The sequence below is a fragment of the Argopecten irradians genome, chromosome 8 (genome assembly GCF_041381155.1).
Source record: "Argopecten irradians isolate NY chromosome 8, Ai_NY, whole genome shotgun sequence".
NCBI lineage: Eukaryota > Metazoa > Mollusca > Bivalvia > Pectinida > Pectinidae > Argopecten > Argopecten irradians.
Window position 1 is genome coordinate 42,550,326 of NC_091141.1, and position 26,073 is coordinate 42,576,398.

At 38.7% G+C, this 26,073-nt stretch overlaps 1 protein-coding gene across 1 annotated transcript in view; it reads right to left on the reverse strand.

The window, feature by feature from the left end:
• LOC138330425 (ras-related and estrogen-regulated growth inhibitor-like) overlaps positions 1 to 25,825 on the reverse strand; it is a 40,876-nt gene extending 15,051 nt beyond the window's left edge. The window contains exon 1 of the mRNA XM_069278032.1: positions 25,327 to 25,825. Coding sequence (XP_069134133.1) covers positions 25,327 to 25,384 — 58 coding nt within the window. The 5' untranslated portion in view covers positions 25,385 to 25,825. The remainder of the gene's footprint in view (positions 1 to 25,326) is intronic.
• Positions 25,826 to 26,073: the final 248 nt, after the last annotated feature.

A 26,073-nucleotide genomic window follows, 5' to 3' on the forward strand; every position in this document is an offset into this window, starting at 1 on the left:
CCTCCGATCACCATCCTAGCTGAGCTCACACAAAGGCTATTGTAGAACTCATATCGTCCACTGACTCCTCCGATCACCATCCTAGCTGAGCTCACACAAAGGCTATTGTAGAACTCATATCGTCCACTGACTCCTCCGATCACCATCCTAGCTGAGTTCACACAAAGGCTATTGTAGAACTCATACCGTCCACTGACTCCTCCGATCACCATCCTAGCTGAGCTCACACAAAGGCTATTGTAGAACTCATATCGTCCACTGACTCCTCCGATCACCATCCTAGCTGAGCTCACACAAAGGCTATTGTAGAACTCATACCGTCCACTGACTCCTCCGATCACCATCCTAGCTGAGCTCACACAAAGGCTATTGTAGAACTCATATCGTCCACTGACTCCTCCGATCACCATCCTAGCTGAGCTCACACAAAGGCTATTGTAGAACTCATACCGTCCACTGACTCCTCCGATCACCATCCTAGCTGAGTTCTGTCGTCAGTATTATCAAACATTTTATGCAAAATGATCATGAGTCCTCGGCTCACCAGTAAGGCTATATGACTGTCAGACTGCATGGCGCAGCAGCATGTCCGGTGTGTTTAGAACCTTCTATGTCTATTTAGACTGGCCACCAGTCTCTAGAATATTAAAAAAAATCCCTAAAATTTGGCTTGAACATTTTTGCGTCAACTACATGCCTAATTCTAGAGTTTCCTAAATTTCAAACTAGGGGGGGATAATCTAGTAAAGAACTTCTGAGAAAGTCTTATCAACAACTCAGGGTATGGTGGCCAGTCTAATGTCTATTGAACGATCCAAATAATGAACGTCTTCAAATGTATAACAAGTTATTCTTGTAAACAATTCTTATTCCTGTAAACCTGATGAGTTAATAAGCTCAAAGTAATAAAGATCTCGAACCTGTAAACAATTCTTATTCCTGTAAACCTGACGAGTTAATAAGCTCAAAGTAATAAAGATCTCGAACTTGTAAACAATTCTTATTCCTGTAAACCTGATGAGTTAATAAGCTCAAAGTAATTAAGATCTCGAACTTGTAAACAATTCTTATTCCTGTTAACCTGACGAGTTAATAAGCTCAAAGTAATAAAGATCTCGAACTTGTAAACAATTCTTATTCCTGTAAACCTGATGAGTTAATAAGCTCAAAGTAATAAAGATCTCGAACTTGTAAACAATTCTTATTCCTGTAAACCTGATGAGTTAATAAGCTCAAAGTAATAAAGATCTTGAACTTGTAAACAATGTGACCTCTCATAATCAGGTAAAACAGTATAAAGCTAATATATTAATAATCCGAAATAAAAGGCCAAAATAAATTAAAAGTAAAATTAGAAAAATCATCTCTATGAAATATATATTCATCCACTATAGGCCTTCTTCAGTCCAAAATATTACTCTAACGCTAATCTCTATCTTGTCGTTTTATTTCGGAAAAGTAAACATTGTGTTGTGTTTGGTATTGTCTCTAAAATGCAGTTAAGTTTTCTCTATGTGTGTTATTTTTTACAGCTGCCATTACACTATAGCGGTCAGCTGTTTCTACATCAGAGACTGACCACTGGGCGGACTGACCCTCCATCGTATACGTAAATAACCCGAGATGTCAGTTACAGACTAAGTAGATGTTATTTTTGGCGTCTTACAGTGAATGTTTAGATTCATCTGTTAACCGTTACTATAACGTGTCAGAAAAAGACGGTACTCATGTTGAAGATTCCCTAAGTAAATAGCATAAACTTCAAATTCTTGTACCAAACACCCCTTAATTGTCTCTCTTGCTGTCTATACATACTTCAGTTCCATCAGCCCTTTTTCACAAAAGTGGCCGGACAATAGTACTGCCTTCTCTCCTCTCTTACTCTCGAGTACTCTCTGTGTGTTAGTCTAATTTTTTTTTAAGAAAGCATTAATCATTGGTTTTTCTTCCTGTCCTGATTTTACCAGTTGTTTGTAGAACGTTAACCATACACTTCATCTGAATCTCCCCTTTCCCTCATTCCTACTGTTCTTACGTTTAAGCATTGATGCCATTTTTTTAAAATTTCATCGGGGTATGAAAGAAATTTTGTTCTCACAAAGTTTGCAAACAAAATTTGTTTCATAACCCGATGGAATTAAAAAATAGTGACATCAATGTACAATGCATATAAATTAATTTTCCAGACTACTTGTTAAAACAATACGTTTACACGCACGATTCCGTTGATTTTCAAAGAGCTTAGTTTTCCAATTCAATACGCAACGCCAATGTTTCTTTTGTGACGTCACGATAACGTCGGGTTTTCACGCCATTATCGGATTTAAAAAAATCATATTGGTATAAAAAAAGAATCGGCCAATCAGAAAGCCAGATAATATAAAGAAGACTCTATTCCACGACTGTAAATAGTATGAAGTGTTCGACAGTCGATATGTCCCTTCCTTCTATCACTTCTCTCAGATTTTCCAAGACTATTATTTCACTTAACCACCCCTACTCCATCACTTGAAACGAAAGGCGATGAAGCACTGGATAGTCGATATTCAATCGCTTCATTCGTTTAAATCACTATATCATCCCCACCAGTATATACGGAATGTGATGATCAAAGTTTTCACTCGCTCGAAGCCTCTCTTCGTTTTACCATGGATCATTGGGCAGGTAACATCCATTTCCATGATACAACCATGAATGTCTGGTCTGATGTACGGCTGATAGAGATCTGTACTGACGACTACGGCGTATTCGATTTAACAGAAGATTGGGGTCTACTTGTCGTTTCGGTATGTCTGCGGTCCTATTTCAAGAAAGTTAGACCGAGTTATATTTATCTGGCCTAAGTATAAACCTGTCAGTTTCGGTACATTACCAGTCTCCTAATAGACCTGAACCTCAATTGTATTTTGATAGGCCTGAAGGCCATGGATCAGATCTGAACACTTTATCATATGTATACGAGAGTCTACAGCTTTTTGGAATTGAAAACTTTGTGCTTAAATCTTTGGATGAAATCTCTAGATGTCTGCATTAATAATCTTATAGGAAACTATGAACTGTTTCAGATGATACTAGAATTGTCGCCAGACTAATACCCCCGCAGCACAATTTAGAAATAGTTCTATTGATAAGGGACATAGCGGAACCCCGTCTGGTTTACTCAACTCCCCTTCAGGGTTCTGTGTACCAAATTTTATCAAAATCTGTCAAGTACTTTAGGAGGAGTTCGCCGGACAAAGTTGAGTTTACAGACAGACATACGGACAACCCGATTCCAGTATACCCAACCGTAACTTCGTTTGTGGGGGTAGGGGCTAAACAGATATTCTGTTGTAATAATACAAGTGTTCATTTTCCCTAAAACGAGCTTATTATCTTTCTATGTGAAATATTCGTCGCGCGGAAACTATTACCATTATGAAGTCATTTTAAAGGTATATAAGAAATTTGGTCTTTCCCGCTTTTCCACTCTGTAGAACGAAATTTTAATACTTAAAAAATCTTATAAAAATGAAACTTGCAAAAACATTACCGCGTATATAAGATTGAAATAGACACATACTTATCAAAGCTAAACCTAAGTAGTTATAAATCATCTGATTACCTGGTTGATTACCAAATATAAAATATAATGAACATAGACCATTCTGATATGCTGGCAGCTGAAACCTTAATATGAAACGGATTTAATAACGACGAGTGCAGATATACAGTTCTATTTCAGTGCATTTCTGGTGTCCCAGGCAGGAAAGGTGCATTATGTACTAAACCACGGGGAATTGGATTCTCCAGAGAGGGTCACCATAAAAAGAGGATGTTTGTTTTTGTTTTAAATCTCTACAATCTATACACACGTTATGACGTATTATAGTATAACATCTAACCTGTTGAGAACATTGACACATCGTGAACAGAATGGAAGTGGCCTAAGAGAAAACAAAGTCACACATGGAAACATCTAGGTTTAGAGTACCCGTGTATTTGTTTTATTTTTCATTCTTTGCAGACATATTTCTTTCTTTTTTAGCTCACCTGGCCCGAAGGGCAGGTGAGACTATGCCATGGCACGGCGTCCGTCAACTATTCACAAAAATTCCTACTAGTCATTAATTGCTCAATGGATTTTGACCAAATTTGGTCTCAAGCTTCCTGGGGTAAAGCGGAACCAATTTTGTATGAACGATGGGGATGGTCTCCCAAGGGGTGGGCCCTGAATAGGGGAAATAGTGCAAATTCTTTAAAATCCTTCTTCTTCTGTATGTATGAATGAAGGGATTTAGTTCTAACATGGTCTAAAGCTTCCTTGGGTGAAGAGGAACCAATTACGAATAAATGATGGGACTGGTCACTGAATGGACCAATACTAGGGGATATATAGCAAACTCTTTAAAATCCTTCTGTAGAAATAATAGGTTAAGTTCAAATCTAAAGCCATCAAGTTAGCACCTTGTGTTCTTAGCCAGGGACAAATGAGCGATACAAGCCCAATGGTCCTCTTTTTCTTTCTTGTTTCTTGTGTGAATGCTCAATTTATCCATCAACACTAACGATCAATTTAAAACCAATAATTAATATAAGATAGTTAATTAGCATTTAATTACTTTTATTGCATTTTACTCTACAAAAGCTTGCGATTAACACAAATCTCTAGAGCAATACATCTAAACCCATGGGTATGATTAGAACTAAGGGCTGGGATTTCAGGGAGTCTTATGTACAGAGGTGGTTGAGATATAAGAACTATTATCCTAATACTGAATCTAAACAATTACCTATTCTTGGATTTAATATAAAGAGAAGCACTTTCTTATTCAAAGTTCAAGTACCATAACTGGATAAACATTTTGAAATGTTAGTTTTTCTTCAACAATCTATTGAAAATTATAAGGTTTGACAAATTAAGCTGTGAAAATCATTTTTAAAAATGGACAGACAAACATGTATGATGCCTTATATGTTACCACACAGAATTTATGCGATGTAAAATATGTTTAGATGAAATCATACCAGCAAAAGTGACTTTACAATTACTAATAACACTGTAAAATTGTGAATTGAAATTGTAGACCACACCTTGGCTTCATGTCTGATTGTATGTACTCATTTCACTTCACTATAGATGTAAATTTAATGATGTTTGGCAGTACTGCAGCTCCTATCTGTACTTTTAAAATTAAAACCTATTCATTGAAGTATTTTGATTCTAAAAAAGTTGGTAATTTCTGGTGATGAATACCAATTAGCTTATCTTGATTCGTAAGTATGAAAAATACGGCACATATACCTTCACCGATTAATCGAAATTGGTAATGTTCTTTGAAATGAAAATAGTTGAACCTAGATCATACTAGCTAACCATGTACTTTAAGCCAATATTAACTACAGAGATAGAAGGGGAACCCTTCCTGTCTAGGATGAATATGTGACCTTATAATATCTTTAACTACAATTTAAAATTCCACTAAGATTGGATTTACACGTAACGTACTTATATATCACCACATGGCACACCGTGCCTCAGCGCACGTGCCGATGTCGATATGGATTGGCCATGTTGATGCACGTGGAAAGAAGTAGATTTTATCGATAGTCTGGTAATGTCCTGTAGTACATGTTTTTCAATTACTATAGTTTGTTTATTTAACAAGCCATGCTATAAGGAACGCTTAGCATGTATCTTTATGCGAAATAATTACATGTTACCTGTTACCTCTCGTAGAGGTCTTCATATTATAGGCCGGAGGCCTCTCTGACCCATCACATCTAAGTCTACTTAGAACACGGTGCCAACTTAACAGTCACGTCATCTTTGCTTGTTATAGAGATTTCTTTCGTTCGGTATCATGATTTTTTTCAGATCTAAACGCATATTTTTCAGTTGATTGTTTACTTTTCTTAGCCACTCAAAAACAGAGTTATACATTTCATCTTGAATGTCTAAGTTTAGCTTAAAGGGACAATTCACTCAGACTAATTTCTTACATAACCAAGAAGCAAAAGGCCTAAATGTATTGTTCTATATTTCTTATGAAACACATAACACAAAATATTGACAAATTCCACGTCATTGTTTAGTATTTTAATTGATACCGTTGTAATTACAAATCGTTGATCAATACGATTCAGCAGGTACAATATATACGCTGTACCCATACCCGAGCCTAAGACACGCACCTTAAACAAATGTGCTACATAAATACCGAGGAGGTGAAAAAATGATTTTTCGGCAAGACAATTCACCGAAAAAGGTAAACACACTACTGTCAGAGCGATTTGAGCAGTTCTAGACAAAAGTTGCTTTACTCTACGAGCAAGGGACAGGGTTCGGCATACAAGTGTTCGACCACAATGTGTAATGGCGGACAGCGAGCGAGTTTGATCATTTCACACGCATTTCACCACCGTAGGCTTTTCTGGCATATCACAGTAAAACCGACTGATCTTATTTCCATTAAAACCGGGTTTGTCCGATATATGTACAAATTTTAATGTTCTCTTAGACTGAATTGTCCCTTTAAGTGTCGTACTCTCTTTCTAAAGACGAATACTTTGTGTTGACATCAAGTTCCATATGTCTTTTGGAAAGTCGACAGCAGACGTTTCAGTTGTTTCATCATGGACCAAAACAGTTACGGTATTCTCTATATACCACTATATATCATAAAGTGGAGGTAAAGTGATCTGAAACTTGATTGATCGTGTACTTAATACTGATCAGCAGTCTGCAAATATTCAGTTCCTCAAACCCTACTAGACTGTGTCAGAAAACTGGGTCAGCAGTAGTCAGCAGTCGAATTCCAAAACGCTTTATCACTCCATTTCAAAACTCAACATATTTAATGGTTTTTGACAGACATACATGCAAGCATTGCTGTTTAAAACAAAACTAGAGTAAAAAGAAGTTATTTCTTAATATTAAATCATTATTGTAGCGTCGACTAGTTGTAGTGTACCGTATCAACAAATCATTCAAAATGACGATGGAATTATCTGAAACCAGCTGTCTTCATATCTAATATAATATGTAATCTCTAAATCTAGAAGTAAATAATTAAGATCTAGTAGATTAAAATTCGAAGCATTTGATCACTGACTGATTCGTGATTAAATTATACACTGATTTTTGTCGTGATCAAATGAATGTGATGTTGGAAAGCACGGGTACCAGACCTACTCGTCAGACACCAATTGTGGGCTGGGTAACAGGACTGACTACCAGACCTACTCGTCAGACACCAATTGTGGGCTGGGAAGAAGGACTGACTACCAGAAATACTCGTCAGACACAAATTGTGGGCTGGGTAACAGGACTGGCTACCAGACCTACTCGTCAGACACCAATTGTGGGCTGGGTAACAGGACTGGCTACCAGACCTACTCGTCAGACACCAATTGTGGGCTGGGTAACAGGACTAGCTACCAGACCTACTCGTCAGACACCAATTGTGGGTTTGGTAACAGGACTGGCTACCAGACCTACTCGTCAGACACCAATTGTGGGCTGGGTAACAGGACTGGCTACCAGACCTACTCGTCAGACACCAATTGTGGGCTGGGTAACAGGACTGGCTACCAGACCTACTCGTCAGACACCAATTGTGGGCTTGGTAACAGGACTGGCTACCAGACCTACTCGTCAGACACCAATTGTGGGCTGGGTAACAGGACTGGCTACCAGACCTACTCGACAGACACCAATTGTGGACTGGGTAACAGGACTGGCTACCAGACCTACTCGTCAGACACCAATTGTGGACTGGGTAACAGGACTGGCTACCAGACCTACTCGTCAGACACCAATTGTGGACTGGGTAACAGAACTGGCTACCAGACCTACTCGTCAGACACCAATTGTGGACTGGGTAACGGGACTGGCTACCAGACCTACTCGTCAGACACCAATTGTGGACTGGGTAACAGGACTGGCTACCAGACCTACTCGTCAGACACCAATTGTGGACTGGGTAACAGGACTGGCTACCAGACCTACTCGTCAGACACCAATTGTGGACTGGGTAACAGGACTGGCTACCAGACCTACTCGTCAGACACCAATTGTGGACTGGGTAACAGGACTGGCTTACCAGACCTACTCGTCAGACACCAATTGTGGACTGGGTAACAGGACTGGCTACCAGACCTACTCGTCAGACACCAATTGTGGGCTGGGTAACAGGACTGGCTACCAGACCTACTCGTCAGACACCAATTGTGGACTGGGTAACAGGACTGGCTACCAGACCTACTCGTCAGACACCAATTGTGGACTGGGTAACAGAACTGGCTACCAGACCTACTCGTCAGACACCAATTGTGGACTGGGTAACGGGACTGGCTACCAAACCTACTCGTCAGACACCAATTGTGGACTGGGTAACAGGACTGGCTACCAGACCTACTCGTCAGACACCAATTGTGGACTGGGTAACAGGACTGGCTACCAGACCTACTCGTCAGACACCAATTGTGGACTGGGTAACAGGACTGGCTACCAGACCTACTCGTCAGACACCAATTGTGGACTGGGTAACAGGACTGACTACCAGACCTACTCGTCAGACACCAATTGTGGACTGGGTAACAGGACTGGCTACCAGACCTACTCGTCAGACACCAATTGTGGGCTGGGTAACAGGACTGGCTACCAGACCTACTCGTCAGACACCAATTGTGGACTGGGTAACAGGACTGGCTACCAGACCTACTCGTCAGACACCAATTGTGGGCTGGGTAACAGGACTGGCTACCAGACCTACTCGTCAGACACCAATTGTGGATTGGGTAACAGGACTGGCTACCAGACCTACTCGTCAGACACAAATTATGGATTGGATGATACCTTATGGTTTGTCAATAATATTGAATGAAGAATAAAAAAGTATCAGAAATAACGAGATAATATTGAAATCATGCTTATCGGACTAGGGCGTCGGGTACCGATTCAGTTAGTAAAGGTTACCTAGTGTTGTATCAAATCTTCACATACCGACGTCGTGAACGAACGAACTACAAATATATATATATATAATAGTCATCATTGATATAACATCACTCCGTTGCACCTAAAGCTGTCTAGAACTCGCTAATTAGTGATGGTCTCGACATGTGTCATATTTGATGTTTAACGGGATAGCTCTGCTGGGCGTCATCGGTCAACTTCAGTGCAGCAGCAGTGAAAAAACCCAATATATATTATATCTACATTATATTGACAAATACCACAAATTTATCATAGACTTCCCAAAATAAGTAATCGAGGTTAGCACCAAATTATCAAAAGTTTGCAAAGTGATTGTAACCATTGAAAATTTGACGGAAACCCCTAATTGTGTCCATAAGAAGTCGAAATAAAATAAATATAATGCCTGAAATGAAATATAAACATTGATATGTCTAAGTTCATACAAAAGGGACAGATATCCTGTGGTAATGAATGAAAATGGAGTAAGGAAAATGAATGGAAGTTAAACGTACACAAAGGAGGGGGCTTGAGAATGGAAACAAAAGATGAAGTATCCAAAGTGAATTAACAAGCGTCTCCGAGTGTCGAAAGTGAATTAACATCAACAAGCGTCCGGGGGTGTCGAAAGTGAATTAACATCAACAAGCGTCTCCGAGTGTCGAAAGTGAATTAACATCAACAAGCGTCCCCGAGTGTCGAAAGTGAATTAACATCAACAAGCGTCTCCGAGTGTCGAAAGTGAATTAACATCAACAAGCGTCCCCGAGTGTCGAAAGTGAATTAACATCAACAAGCGTCCCCGAGTGTCGAAAGTGAATTAACATCAACAAGCGTCCCCGAATATCAAAAGTGAATTAACATCAACAAGCGTCCCCGAGTGTCGAAAGTGAATTAACATCAACAAGCGTCCCCGAATATATAAGGTGAATTAACATCAACAAGCGTCTCCGAGTGTCGAAAGATAATTAACATCAACAAGCGTCTCTGAGTGTCGAAAGTGAATTAACATCAACAAGCGTCCCCGAATATCAAAAGTGAATTAACATCAACTAGCGTCCCCGAGTGTCGAAAATGAATTAACATCAACAAGCGTCCCCGAATATCAAAAGTGAATTAACATCAACAAGCGTCCGGGGGTGTCGAAAGTGAATTAACATCAACAAGCGTCTCCGAGTGTCGAAAGTGAATTAACATCAACAAGCGTCTCCGAGTGTCGAAAGTGAATTAACATCAACAAACGTCCTCGAGTGTTGAAAGTGAATTAACATCAACAAGCGTCCGGGGGTGTCGAAAGTGAATTAACATCCACAAACGTCCCCTAGTATCGAAAATTAATTAACATCCACAAACGTCCCCGAGTGTCGAAAGTGAATTAACATCAACAAGCGTCCCCGAGTGTCGAAAGTGAATTAACATCCACAAACGTCCCCGAGTGTCGAAAGTGAATTAACATCAACAAGCGTCCCCGAGTGTCGAAAGTGAATTAACATCAACAAGCGTCTCCGAGTGTCGAAAGTGAATTAACATCAACAAGCGTCCCCGAGTATCGAAAGTGAATTAACATCAACAAGCGTCTCCGAGTGTCGAAAGTGAATTAACATCAACAAGCGTCCCCGAGTGTCGAAAGTGAATTAACATCAACAAGCGTCCCCGAGTGTCGAAAGTGAATTAACATCAACAAGCGTCCCCGAGTGTCGAAAGTGAATTAACATCAACAAGCGTCCCCGAGTGTCGAAAGTGAATTAACATCCACAAACGTCCCCTAGTATCGAAAATTAATTAACATCCACAAACGTCCCCGAGTGTCGAAAGTGAATTAACATCAACAAGCGTCCCCGAGTGTCGAAAGTGAATTAACATCAACAAGCGTCTCCGAGTGTCGAAAGTGAATTAACATCAACAAGCGTCTCATAGTGTAGAAACTGAATTAACATCAACAAGCGTCTCCGAGTGTCGAAAGTGAATTAACTACAAAAAAGCGTCCCCGAGTGTCGAAAGTGAATTAACATCAACAAGCGTCTCCGAGTGTCGAAAGTGAATTAACATCAACAAGCGTCTCCGAGTGTCGAAAGTGAATTAGCATCAACAAGCGTCCCCGAATATATAAGGTGAATTAACATCAACAAGCGTCTCCGAGTGTCGAAAGTGAATTAACATCAACAAGCGTCCCCGAATATCAAAAGTTAATTAACATCAACTAGCGTCCCCGAGTGTCGAAAATGAATTAACATCAACAAGCGTCCCCGAATATCAAAAGTGAATTAACATCAACAAGCGTCCGGGGGTGTCGAAAGTGAATTAACATCAACAAGCGTCTCCGAGTGTCGAAAGTGAATTAACATCAACAAGCGTCTCCGAGTGTCGAAAGTGAATTAACATCAACAAACGTCCCCGAGTGTCGAAAGTGAATTAACATCAACAAGCGTCCCCGAGTGTCGAAAGTGAATTAACATCCACAAACGTCCCCGAGTGTCGAAAGTGAATTAACATCAACAAGCGTCCCCGAGTATCGAAAGTGAATTAACATCAACAAGCGTCCCCGAGTGTCGAAAGTGAATTAACATCAACAAGCGTCTCCGAGTGTCGAAAGTGAATTAACATCAACAAGCGTCTCCGAGTGTCGAAAGTGAATTAGCATCAACAAGCGTCTCCGAGTGTCGAAAGTGAATTAACATCAACAAATGTCCCCGAATATCAAAAGTGAATTGACATCAACAAGCGTCCCCGAATATCAAAAGTGAATTAACATCAACAAGCGTCCCCGAATATCAAAATTGAATTAACATCAACAAGCGTCCCCGAATATCAAAAGTGAATTAACATCAACAAGCGTCTCCGAGTGTCGAAAGTGAATTAACATCAACAAGCGTCCCCGAGTGTCGAAAGTGAATTAACATCAACAAAAGTCCCCGAGTATCGAAGGTGAACGAAAGTCAAAACAACCCTTGGAATATAGACCATGAGCGAAAATTATTAAAACATTTAAAATGCCTTAAAGTACATTTTGGTGAAACTCTTATTAAATACCTGAAAATATCAAATAAATCAATCTACGGAAAAAATAAGCTTCAAATGATCTGTTATAAAATAATTGGATAATTTCCATTCCAAAGTGACCTAAAATAATCAAAAGTTGACCTAATTTTCATCGCATGAAATTGACCTCATATACATTACATTTTCTGGCGAATTTCGTTTTTTCAGGTAACATTGCCTATACCTCTCTACCGAGGATGGAGAGAAGCGATGTAACAAACATTAGCCATAGTGAATGTAACTTCTGAAATAGGATGATTGAAAGGGTCGAGAATCGTGATCACTTACTCTCTAACATAAAGCTCGTCTGTGAGGTGAGGTATTACCTCGAACTACTTGTCATAATGATGTTGCTATGTCTATTTAACTGAACCATGTGGCTATGTCTGGCTCCCATCCATATACATGGTGTTCGGTAAGTCGTGACTTGGATAGTCCTGTTTCCCGTGTTATTGTGTTGTTTGTTTACCCTCGGCCTTATTGATATTAAATAAGGTTGTCATGACTTGTACTCAATCTGTGTTATTAACCTGAAGTGTTATGTACTTGGCAGGAATAACAGGATTGAATCATTCTCTCTATTCCAATATTTTTAACTTCACGGTAACATTCATACTCCATGGAAAGCCATGTCATTTTTATTTCATTCAAAAACACGTATTTATCTATTTATTTACGATTAACTTTAATAGAATTGTAATGTTGTGGGAATAAAACGCCATATAACTTTTTGTTTTCTATATAAAATCATTACGCCCATGTACCAGTCATCAGAAGCGATGATTTAAAAGGCAATGTCATTTTCCTTGATGAGCTGATAAAGTAAATTTGAAGTCAATGAAAAGGTTGGTAACAAGAAAGATTGAATTATTTGGGTATGACTGTTTATACGTGACGAGCGTATTTATTAATTTCTAATTAATAATTAATTTTCTCATTCCCCGTGTTAAAACAACCTTGGCGGCGTGGTAGTGACATCTGGCGGGAAACCTCGTTATCAATACCACCACCAAGCGTGTGTGCAATTAAAACGGTACGTCGTTAATTAGCGAACAAAATATGTGAATGGATAGACATGCCAAGTACACTATAGGTGTCAATTAACGGCGATATAGCCAGGCATCAGATTTAACCCTCGGATCCGGCACGGCAGGATGTTTCCGAGTTTATAGAAACTGAAGGAAATAAGGCCAGAAAATGTATTTATAGAAAAGGCATGTTTTTGTATGCAGTAAGTTTCTTTAATAACATACATGAGCTATACACACCGGTAACCTACATGTCGTTTACTTAATATTACATCTTCAGATTCATTAGATAGATGATATTTGAGAAAACGAACGATGGAGATGTTAAAGTTCATACACTAGAAAACGAACGATGGAGATGTTAAAGTTCATACACTAGAAAACGAACGATGGAGATGTTAAAGTTCATACACTAACAAAGAAATTGGATCTAACATGTCTTTATTACTTGGGTCATATAAACAATGACTCAATGAACCCTTGACCATCTCCTCTGCGCATGCGATTAAACTTCGCGCAGTTCGCATGCGCTCATTAGACTACCCGAGAATAAAACTCCACGAAATGAGTTGGTTAAAAGTATATTGCTTCTAAGTAGGTTAAGAATTGTAATGCAAGGATTATGGAAAAGAAAGTGCAACAAATGTCATTAAAGGCTTATAACAAAGGAGCCTAAAACGACAAAACACACACCCGATATATAAAGACTTAAATTCCATATCGAAATTTGGCTGGATGGATGCTCGATACATTTGTGTTTCATCCTTCTAAAACAACCAGGACGTTCGTGTTCTTTATGTATTCCGTATTGTGTACAGCGAGTATGTGGAACTGATCAACAAAGCGGCTGACGTAAGCACATGTAGCATTGCCGTTATCGCTCTCGACATTGCAGTTTTGAACGTTCAAAACATCACCTGCTTCAACTCATTTATGAAAGTATCTATCCATCTAACTGATAAAATATGACAGAAATAATTCATATAATTGAAAATACGAGAATATAAGTCAAACTTATGGCCAAATATTAATTATTCTCGGCGATAGGATCAACATTTAACAAGAAGCAGTTGTGCAGCTCTCCGTTAACGTTTCAATTCACCGTTTCGTGTACACCGACAAAAATCGTCAGAGAAAAGTTTTTTTGTTTAACATATTAATGATACCAATGTACCGGTAAATAGCTTGATGAAGGAGCCATCTGGCTGCTGGCCATACACATGGTAAAGCCCCTGATTGGGGTATTGAAAAAAGGCTTTTGTTTTCCTTATCTTCTGTTGTTTACTTTCGTGACCTTGACCTGATACGTCAGACTGACACACCTGTCAATGCTGAGTGACGACACACAGACATGCCAGGAAGGAAGGGAGGGGGTGGGGGTATATGGTACTACAAATAGACCGTGACCTTGTGTTCCAAACTAATTTGCACTTGTTGGCAGATAGCAAGTACACCATATATAATTGTACCTATCAACGTGCATATCATATCTAGTTTTGCACATGATTTTTTTATTCACTCTGATAAGTTAAGTTCGTGCAAGATTGATTCCAAATGATTTTTTTTGTGAAATTGTGCATTTGAGGAAGGCCAAAATATATAAAAATCCATAGAAATCGGAGTTTGCTGTTCTTGTTTTTCTTTGGGTTTTTTGGGAAAGGGGAGTAAGAAGCAAGGTAAAACTATTCAATCGACAATATCACAAGGTGTCTCAGACACAGTTGTCAATGTTGTGAAATGTGACTAGCCAACAAAGATCATACTCCTGGACGATAGCCGTCACAGAAACGCCCCCTTTAAACAGCCGAAGGAATAAAACTAAAGGCGACATAGGTATTTTCCATTCCAGTGTAAACTATCATTTTTACATCTGAAATACGACGTTGATACACTCAGATAAACTAGATATTTTTTTTCTAATTTTACCAATTACCGAATCTTAATCATACGTCTACATACCCTGGAGGACGTAACGTCACCCCACTAAACAAATACACATCAACGCCGGCCCATTAGATTTTTTGTATTTTCATATATTAATGGTGTGAACGAAAGACAGTGATTCTGAAAATGTTCAACAGGTGAGGTTAAATCTGTAAGTTGACTAGCCGAAATTTCTGTTTAGTACTTATTGACTGTATAAGAAGTAAGGTAAAACTATTATATCAACTTATAGTTCATCCCATTTCCTCTTTTTATTCTTCTATCTAGTAACTCAGATTTAATTGACATTTTGAAACACAAATGAGTGTGAAAAAAGCACTATCTGTATCCGTATGGTATGTAGGCGTCCTCCAGTGATAAACATCTTGTGTGTGGTCGGTTTGGTAGTTCTAACAAAAAATACAATTTTTCATTTAGGAAATTATAATATTTAGAGTAAAAACTGGTATTGTTTCATGCACAGTAGATTTAAATTATGAAATATATAATCAGTGTATAATATGTTTTAAATTCGTAGTCTTACAAAAACATCTCAATATTTTGTGTCAATTAGTTATGCTTCAAATGCAAATTAACTGGCCATACACCGCAGATAAAATATGGTAAAGGACAGCAAAACGGTTCAAACATCAACCTAGTTATCGTTAATCATGGCTACATGAATGTCCTTATATAAAATATATAACCTGTCTGACTGATCACGTTTTTCAACACTTTCAAAGGAATTACTAACAAAGAAAAATAATGGGATTGTATATATAAAGAATTAAGTATCCATGGCTAGAAATTTAACTTAAATTGATGCAGTTTGTTCCTGGATAGGAGCTGTTTGGTTGATAACGGACACTAACAACAAAGGTCATTTCAGGATGACTTTTCCAATATGGTACAGCGCTACGTTAGAGTTAAACTATCACAAGGAGATACAACAATAGTATACTGCAGTCTCTCAAAACTCCCATACACTCACCACGTACCACAGTTCCCCAAAACTCACTCACCACACACAGACATGACTTCAGCTCGAAATCAAATTATTTCCATTTATCTTCACCCAATCTGGCTCGAAATCCAATTTTTTCCCATTGATCTTCACCCAATCTGGTCTCTCTTTCTACACATTGGCAGCCTTGAGATGAGCGTTCGCCACGGTGAAGAAGGTTGTAACTTCTCTTCGTTGTCTACGAGTTTGAATCCACGTGAGATGTTGTACCTTTATTTAATGAGGTCCCAGCGTTCAGAAAATTACCATCTAACAAGTTATCCCATAGCAATAAATAAAAAATCACAAAACAAACACAACAACGAGTTTGTCAGAAGTTCCAAGGAAGGTGTTGTTGATCGGCTCGACATTTAGGAACATTTTTATCCTCTTCACTGACAGTTGGGACGTAATGGTAAAATATGCGTTCCTTATGATTTATAACTGTATATTTTACGCGATACCAGTTCTCTATCGGGACTGTAAGGCTTCTCGGCAGATCATGGTGTTCAAGACAATTTCCCGGTAATAGAGCTTGCCTTCTGTGATGTTCAGGTTTGTTTGTTTGTTTGATTTATTAACGTCCTATTAACAGCTATGGTCATGTAAGGACGGCCCCCATGTATGCGGTGTGTTGCGTGTATGTTGTGCGAGGTGAGTGTACTGGGAGACTGCGGTATGTTCGTGTTGTGTCTTCTTGTATAGTGGAACTGTTGCCCTTTTTATAGTGCTATATCACTGAAGCATGCCGCCGAAGACACCAAGCAACACACCCCACCCGGTCACATTATACTGACAACGGGCGAACCAGTCGTCCCACTCCCGTATGCTGAACGCTAAGCAGGAGCAGAAACTACCACTTTTATAGACTTTGGTGTGTCTCGACCAGGGGACAGAACCCAGAGCCTTCCTCACAGGGGCGAACCTCAACTCAAGGCCAAAGTGAGGCGGTGCCAAGGGAGGCATTAGGAAAGATAAAGTCAGTTAGGAAGAAGAGAAAAGATAAGATCCTAATTTAGTCGCCTTTTACGATCATGCAATAGGGGCAGCAGGTACAATTCTAACGCCCTACCTGCAGGGCTGATGTTCAGGTTAACGTAGGTTTGTTTTGTACTGTGTTTGTACTAGATATGTACTGCTATGTAAACAGGCATAGGATGTCATAATTAAATTTATTTTTATGGTACAAAATCAAATGCTTTGTTTCACAAACTTAAAGATACCTCAAGTAGCGTAAATATAAATCTGGATTTAACCACCAAATACAGGCGTAGTTTCAAACGAATTTTTTTACATAGATTCATTCGATTATATCTGTTTTGGATGCCGCAATGAAACTATTTACGCAAATATAGTAAATTTATATACCAAGTTAACTGACAGTTACTCAATATGAAATTTCACGAATTACCGCCCAAAACGCGAAAATCAAGCGCCCTGTTAGCCCTATATCCCTTCCCCATACCATTTGGTCCTCAGGAATCTATAGAACTCGTGTAATCAACTTTCCGATAGATTTTTATGTCAGAATTACATCACGGACTTGGTGTCCAGACCAAGATGTCCTTTGAAGATGTATGATATTGCTATTTATTGGTATGAATATTTCAGCCGCTCAGTCCACTAGCTAGCTTATGTGGTTGTGTGTCGCAACGTCGAGCGCAGTCCTATTGGGTGGGTAATCGCTTCATTGGTTTGTATCCCACCGCTGCCACCAAATAAAACAAGTTGGCTTTGTAAAATTAAGGTTATGATTTTCTGTACAGATAACTCTAATAAGGACAGACTCCCGTGGGAGACTATGGTATTTGTGGTGTCCGCCCCATAGTTTGTCAATCTACTGCCAGGTCTAAGGGTGGTAAGTATGGGGGATCTGAACGTGTCCTCTTGTGATAGCTTAAATCTACCTTATAGTGTTACCTACCTCAGTAAAACACCGACAGACACATTGCACTGTGTATTGTACCTCTATTTAGTCAGTGGTTGATCACTGAGTGATTGATCAGTTTGTGGTTGATCAGGTAGTGGTTGATCAGTTAGTGGTTGATCAGTTAGTGGTTGATCACTGAGTGGTTTGATCACTGAGTGGTTGATCACTGAGTGGTTGATAAGTTTGTGGTTGATCAGGTAGTGGTTGATCAGTTAGTGGTTGATCAGTTAGTGGTTGATCAGTAGTGGTTGATCACTGAGTGGTTGATCATCTAGTGGTTGATCAGGTAGTGGTTGATCAGGTAGTGGTTGATCAGGTAGTGGTTGATCAGAGTGGTTGATCAGGTAGTGGTTGATCATGTAGTGGTTGATCAGGTAGTGGTTGATCAGTTAGTGGTTGATCAGTTAGTGGTTGTAGTGGTTTGATTCTGAGTGGTTTGATCAGTGAGTGGTTGATCAGGTAGTGGTTGATCACTGAGTGGTTTGATCACTGAGTGGTTGATCAGGTAGTGGTTGATCACTGAGTGGTTGATCAGTTAGTGGTTGATCCTGAGTGGTTGATCAGGTATTATGGTGATCAGTAGTGGTTGATCAGTTGTAGTGGTTGATCACTGAGTGGTTGATCAGGTAGTGGTTGATCAGTGGTTGATCAGGTAGTGGTTGATCAGGTAGTGGTTGATCAGTTTAGTGGTTGATCTGAGTGGTTGATCACTGAGTGGTTGATCACTGAGTGGTTGATCACTTAGTGGTTGATCAGGTAGTGGTTGATCAGTTAGTGGTTGATCAGGTAGTGGTTGATCACTTAGTGGTTGATCAGTAGTGTTGATCAGATTTGAGTGGTTGATCACTGAGTGGTTGATCAGGAGTGGTTGATCAGGTAGTGGTTGATCAGTCTAGTGGTTGATCACTGAGTGGTTGATCAGGTAGTGGTTGGTAGTGTTGATCTGAGTGGTTGATCAGGTAGTGGTTGATCAGGTAGTGGTTGATCAGGTAGTGGTTGATCAGGTAGTGGTTGATCAGGTAGATAGTGGTTCATGTAGTGGTTGATCACTGTAGTGGTTGATGACTGAGTGGTTGATCAGGTAGTGGTTGATCAGTGGTTGATCAGTAGTGGTTGATCAGGTAGTGGTTGATCACTGAGTGGTTGATCAGTTAGTGGTTGATCACTGTAGTGGTTGATCAGGTAGTGGTTGATCAGTTAGTGGTTGATCATCAGTAGTGGTTTGATCGTTAGTGTGATTGAGTGGTTTGACTCAGGAGTGGTTTGATCAGGTAGTGGTTGATCACTAGTGGTTGATCAGGTAGTGGTTTGATCAGGTAGTGGTTGATCAGGTAGTGGTTTGATCAGTTAGTGGTTGATCAGGTAGTGGTTGATCAGGTAGTTAGTGGTTTGTTGTTATCAGGTAGTGGTTGGATCAGTTGAGTGGGTTGATCAGGTAGTGGTTGATCAGTTAGTGGTTGATCAGGTGAGTGGTTTGATCACTGAGTGGTTGATCAGGTAGTGGTTGATCAGGTAGTGGTTTGATCAATCTGAGTTGTGGTTGATCAGGTAGTGGTTGATCAGGTGAGTGGTTTGATCACTGAGTGGTTGATCACTGAGTGGTTGATCAGTGAGTGGTTGATCAGGTAGTGGTTGATCAGTTAGTGGTTGATCACTGAGTGGTTGATCAGGTAGTGGTTGATCACTGAGTGGTTGATCACTGAGTGGTTTGATCACTGAGTGGTTGATCAGGTAGTGGTTGATCAGTTAGTGGTTGATCAGGTAGTGGTTGATCAGGTAGTGGTTGATCAGGTAGTGGTTGATCAGTTAGTGGTTGATCAGTTAGTGGTTGATCAGGTAGTGGTTTGATCAGTTAGTGGTTGATCAGGTAGTGGTTGATCAGGTAGTGGTTGATCAGGTAGTGGTTGATCAGGTAGTGGTTGATCAGTTAGTGGTTGATCAGGTAGTGGTTGATCAGGTAGTGGTTTGATCAGGTAGTGGTTGATCAGGTAGTGGTTGATCAGGTAGTGGTTGATCAGGTAGTGGTTTGATCACTGAGTGGTTGATCAGTTAGTGGTTGATCACTGAGTGGTTGATCAGGTAGTGGTTGATCAGTTAGTGGTTGATCAGGTAGTGGTTGATCAGGTAGTGGTTGATCAGGTAGTGGTTGATCAGTTAGTGGTTGATCAGGTAGTGGTTGATCAGGTAGTGGTTGATCACTTAGTGGTTGATCAGGTAGTGGTTGATCAGTTAGTGGTTGATCAGGTAGTGGTTGATCAGGTAGTGGTTGATCACTGAGTGGTTGATCAGGTAGTGGTTGATCAGTGAGTGGTTGATCAGGTAGTGGTTGATCAGGTAGTGGTTGATCAGGTAGTGGTTGATCAGGTAGTGGTTGATCACTGAGTGGTTTGATCACTGAGTGGTTGATCAGGTAGTGGTTGATCAGGTAGTGGTTGATCATGAGTGGTTGATCAGGTAGTGGTTGATCAGGTGAGTGGTTTGATCAGATCAGTTAGTGGTTGATCAGGTAGTGGTTGATCAGGTAGTGGTTGATCAGGTAGTGGTTGATGGTTGAGTGGTAGTGGTTTGATCACTGAGTGGTTGATCAGGTAGTGGTTGATCAGGTAGTGGTTTGATTAGATTAACGTCATATTAACAGTCAAGGTCATTAAGGATAGATTCCCGGGTATACAGTGTCTGTAAAATACGTGTGTGTTTTGGGAGACTGTGGTATGTTCGTGTTGTGACTATTTGTAGTTGTGGCTTTTTCAGTGCTATCTGACTAAACACCAGAGACATCGAACACGCAACCCAAAAAACATTTTATTTTGTCTAAATTTATCCGGGGATATGCCGACTTGCGTCTAGTTTTCTCCTCAACATTTTGACTTAAATGTGGGTTTCACTTTGTTTGTTTAAGAAACTGAATAAAAAAAATTAAAGATGCTCCACCGCTGACAAATATGAAATGAAGTAATGATTGTGCATGCACCGAAAGCAAAATAAATAATTTGATATTATTTATGTATTACTTAAACATACATATACACGATGGTTGAGCATCATGAAGTTTCCTCATTAATTCCAAACATTTTGATGATATCTTCTCCTTTATCAATATAGAAAACATGCACAAACTAGACAGCGAAGCATTTATGTTAAACAAAATGATATGACATTAAAGTTCATAATATGAACCCCATCCTTAATTGCATACAGTATACCATTCAAGTGCGTGTACTGTTGGCGATATGTTTGTTTACGTTATAACTAATAACATAAAACAAGTTATGAATGCCATTATAACGACTGTTTTGGGCGGATGTTTAATTGATTCTGAATACGTTTTGCCAAATTGTCTTAGTAAGAAATTGTTATTTTAAAGTTGTGTGTTTGTTTCTGGTGTACATGTTATGTGAAACACGTGTTTCGGCGTGGACTATACATACTGTACATCTGTTCGCCTTCGGAGGTCTGGTTCCTAGTCTATGGTACATAAACAGTTACACTGTTTATGGATCGAGTCATTAAGGATCCCAATATACCAGAGAGATTTGTCAGTTTTAAAGTTTGTATTGTCAGTTTCAAACGAATGAAGGTTTTTGGTAATAATATGGACCTCTTGAGATTTAAAACATCTAGAGCTTTTAAAACTACTCTATCTTTTCATTTCAGACTGTAAACGACTGAATCTCGTGTTTTTATGGTTTAAGGAGATAATGACTTGTGAAACTATTTCCATTCACTGGTGAAGTTTTGGTTCAATTCTTGAACATTATTTTAATCTCTCACTCTATATGTTACACGGACGATCAGTCCATTCTGTCCACTCTCGATGAAATATGGTTGCCCTTCTATGTAACATCACTTCAGATATGGCAGCCACAGCATTACCAAATCATGATTCGAAATTTCAAAACAGAACATCTCGAATATCATCAAACACGAATGTCGTACATTCAAATGTTCGATAAATGTTTATGCATTATTAAATATAATAGTCCTTATACAAAATGATAAATGTAATTTGTCCTTTCCGGAAGATTCCATGTATGTACTGTGGTTAGATGTATGCACTAGAAACAAAACGTTTGTTGTTTGGCCCCATTCCTCAAACAAAGTCTGGCAATCCGCTTCTCTATCTAAAGGAATTGTCAATATTATAATGTTTATGAAATCAGTTTTAGCGGACATAAGCATGAATGATATGACTTATGAAACCAAGAAAAGAAACAGCACAACGAAACATCTGATGACGTGTATGTATACACATCAGTCGCCTGTGACATTTGATAGGTAAATTATTTCAAGAACTGCTCCTATCACTAGTTCTCTCGTTCTATTTTCATATTTCATATCTAATTAGCATCAATTCTTTATTGACTTTTACTTTGCGAATTTGGGTTTTACCCGAAAAAAACCTAGAATTGGCAGATATTTTTGTGTTGTTTGCAATTACTTAATTAAAATGGCCGATTGTGTCGTTATGAAGGTAGAAGAGGAAGGAAGGAGGGAAGTTAGGAAGGAAGTAAGATAAAAAGGAAGAATGGAAACAAGAAAGGAAGTAAGATAAAAAAGAAGAATGGAAACAAGGAAGGAAGGAAGATAGAAAGGAAGAATGGAAACAAGAAAGGAAGTAAGATAAAAGGAAGAATAGAAACAAGGAAGGAAGGAAGATAAAAAGGAAGAATGGAAACAAGAAAGGAAGTAAGATAAAAAGGAAGAATGGAAACAAGAAAGGAAGTAAGATAAGAAGGAAGAATGGAAACAAGAAATGAAGTAAGATAAGAAGGAAGAATAGAAACAAGGAAGGAAGATAAAAAGGAAGAATGGAAACAAGAAAGGAAGTAAGATAAGAAGGAAGAATAGAAACAAGGAAGGAAGGAAGATAAAAAGGAAGAATGGAAACAAGAAAGGAAGTAAGATAAAAAGGAAGAATAGAAACAAGGAAGGAAGGAAGATAAAAAGGAAGAATGGAAACAAGAAAGGAAGTAAGATAAGAAGGAAGAATAGAAACAAGGAAGGAAGGAAGATAAAAAGGAAGAATGGAAACAAGAAAGGAAGTAAGATAAGAAGGAAGAATAGAAACAAGGAAGGAAGGAAGATAAAAAGGAAGAATGGAAACAAGAAAGGAAGTAAGATAAGAAGGAAGAATAGAAACAAGGAAGGAAGGAAGATAAAAAGGAAGAATGGAAACAAGAAAGGAAGTAAGATAAGAAGGAAGAATAGAAACAAGGAAGGAAGATAAAAAGGAAGAATGGAAACAAGAAAGGAAGTAAGATAAGAAGGAAGAATAGAAACAAGGAAGGAAGGAAGATAAAAAGGAAGAATGGAATCAAGGAAGGAAATACATCGTATATGGTAGACAATAACAATGTCGCAGAACGTCCCTCATTCTGACATATAATTTCTCTAAACTGTCCGTCAACTGTCGTCAAATTAATTCTGCATCGTGTTTCTGCTTAACAAGTTTGAGGAAGACACAGAAATATATAAATAAAACAATATCGTGACTTAAAGGCCATCACAACACGGCACTCAAGCACACGAACTTCATACCTGTTTGCAGCAATACATCAAAGCGATGCTATTAGTGTTAATATATGCAGAACGGCTGTATTATCCACCAAGGCTAGGAATTCAATATAAACTTTAGGGACATCACCATTACATAACATGCTGGCATCTATCAAAATGTCAGTAACTTGGTATCCATGATAATCGGCATCCTCGATACTCCAGGGGTTCCGATCACTAACAATGTCGTTGTAAGTGATCGGAACCCTTGGAGTATCAGGGATGGGGGTTATCAGTAGTTGGTAGTTACAGGTGTTGTAAGCCATTACCCACTTCAGTTGCAAAACATCTCGCCTATTGATCATCTCTTTTGAACATTAATGTGTAACCTGTGGTATATTCAGCACCAAATGATGTCGTTTTAGCGGGAAGATCAAGATAGATTAAACGTTTTACATGGAATATATACTTATTAGAACGGAAAATATATCACATCATTTTTACTTCAAAGAAACAAGTTGTCAAAAATTGCTAAGACTTTTTATCTTTTATCCTTTTCTCCTGTATATCTCACCCTCGGACGTATATCTCTCTAAGTCTCGACTAACAAATGTTATTTGTGGTTGCTTTGCACCAAACTTGGTTTTATATTGAAGTATATGAGTATGTACATATGTAAAATAACAATATCACATGTTAACGAATAGCTAGTCCTCTAAATCTCAAAGCCAAACCAATCGGTATACAACACAAAGGTGAGATACATCAAATGTATTTCACAGACCACAGGCGTTTGGCTCTATTGACATTTTTCTCTATATATTTATCTCTTTTTTGTGGAAATTTGTGAAATAATCAAATAATATTAAATTAGAAAAAAAAATTGTGTTTTTTTTCTCGCTTTTCAAATATAGTGTGTTTGTTAATCATGTTTGGAACACAACAAAACGACAGGGATATCTGAGGCAAAACAAATGTTTGTGTGAACATGCGATATAATAACATGTAAATAGCACATTACGTGAATCACCGTGTGGTTTTAAGTATTCCTAAAGTGCTTCCATAATCATTATCTTTGCTGTCGAGTGCTAAGGTCAAGTGTCAAGGTCGGCATATAACTATGAAAAATATTCACAAAGGTTCAAAATACAGAATTGGTACACTTAAAATCGTTCAACACGAAAATGGCGTACAAAACTGAGTTAACAAGAAATCGACGTCTGCTCCCAGCTTGAGTGCTTATGGTCGCCTATCTCAATGGAGGATAACAAAGATGTCCATGGACACAAAAAGTGCACTGTAGCTGGTAACATGTAATAAACCACTCGAATGCCATTTTCCTTTAGAAGGAAATGATTGAAAAAGTGACACAAATGTGTGGTCCACTTATTCTATAATGCAGAAAACTAGATTGGTAACCAAGTAGAAGATACAACCTCAGTGTTATAGAACTGTGTGGTTAAAAAACAGGACCCGACTGGTGTCAGATTTAAACACACGACCACGTACAACAATCAGTACGACACAAGTAAAACATCTGCTTTCTATCAATCCGGATTTCAACACATATTTCTGTAATCCGTAATCGTAGTCAGTATCGATAATCCGGAATTCGGTCGATCGAGTCACCCTTTTAGAGTTTCACAGCTTGTATCAGACGATTTCGTTAAACCTATTTGGATTTTATCTTTCCTTTGGAACATAATTTCCAAGTGTGAAGTAAACACCATATCAAACAAGCACACATTGTGTATCAAACACACATTGTGTATGTATTTGGTTAAAAGTGCATGTCGCACTTTCCTTTAGGGAGTTTAATGCGCTAACATTTTATTTTTGCATTCCATTCTATTCCAGTTTTACAGTCATTTTTTTTAGGTTTGTAATAAGTATTATATCAATACCAGTGTATCAAACTAACGTTGATATAAGATAAAAATCCACTTACCAGTTTTTCCAACGCCCTCTTTTCCTAGTACAAGGATATTCACCGTGTTCCCTTTCATATTGAATCCGGATATTGAACCCCCAGGTAATGTTTGTTAATAGGTATATCAATCTATCGCCATTTACCTCTCCGTTATACGGGAAAGAAAACAGCACATTTTGATATAATTATGTCACATGAAAACAAATGCACATTCTGTAAATATGAAAACGGTGTGTAACTGTGTCTCCATTCCAGTAGCTCCGGTGTTTGGTTAGATAGTGAGTTTATATATAGTGTATTGGCTCGCTACACTGTGTAGTAGACAGGTGGCATTACTGTTGTACGAGCGTGTTTCTTACAGCTGGGAGCCTTATCATCCGGGTCTTTCCGTCATACCATCCGGGTATCTCCGCCCTTATTACCCATCAAGTACCTGTTATTGATATTGTTCGACACGATTTACATGAAGAAGAAACACGTGTAATATTGATTAACAGAATTCTGATTGGTCAGGAAATACGATATACTTTCAAATGTACGTTGCTTCGGAACCCGTCCCAGCAATCGCTATCATCATATTAACAGTTTATGTAAACAACACTGAGTACTGACAGTAGTATGACGTTTGGATTTTTACCTGCAGATCTAGTACATGATCATCAGAGGCGATTGATCGTATATGGCGCATTTAAAATTTGTTCTATTTATTTAATTTTTGGGGAAAATCACATTACAGATACAAACGGGCCGCAATTTAATGCCGAA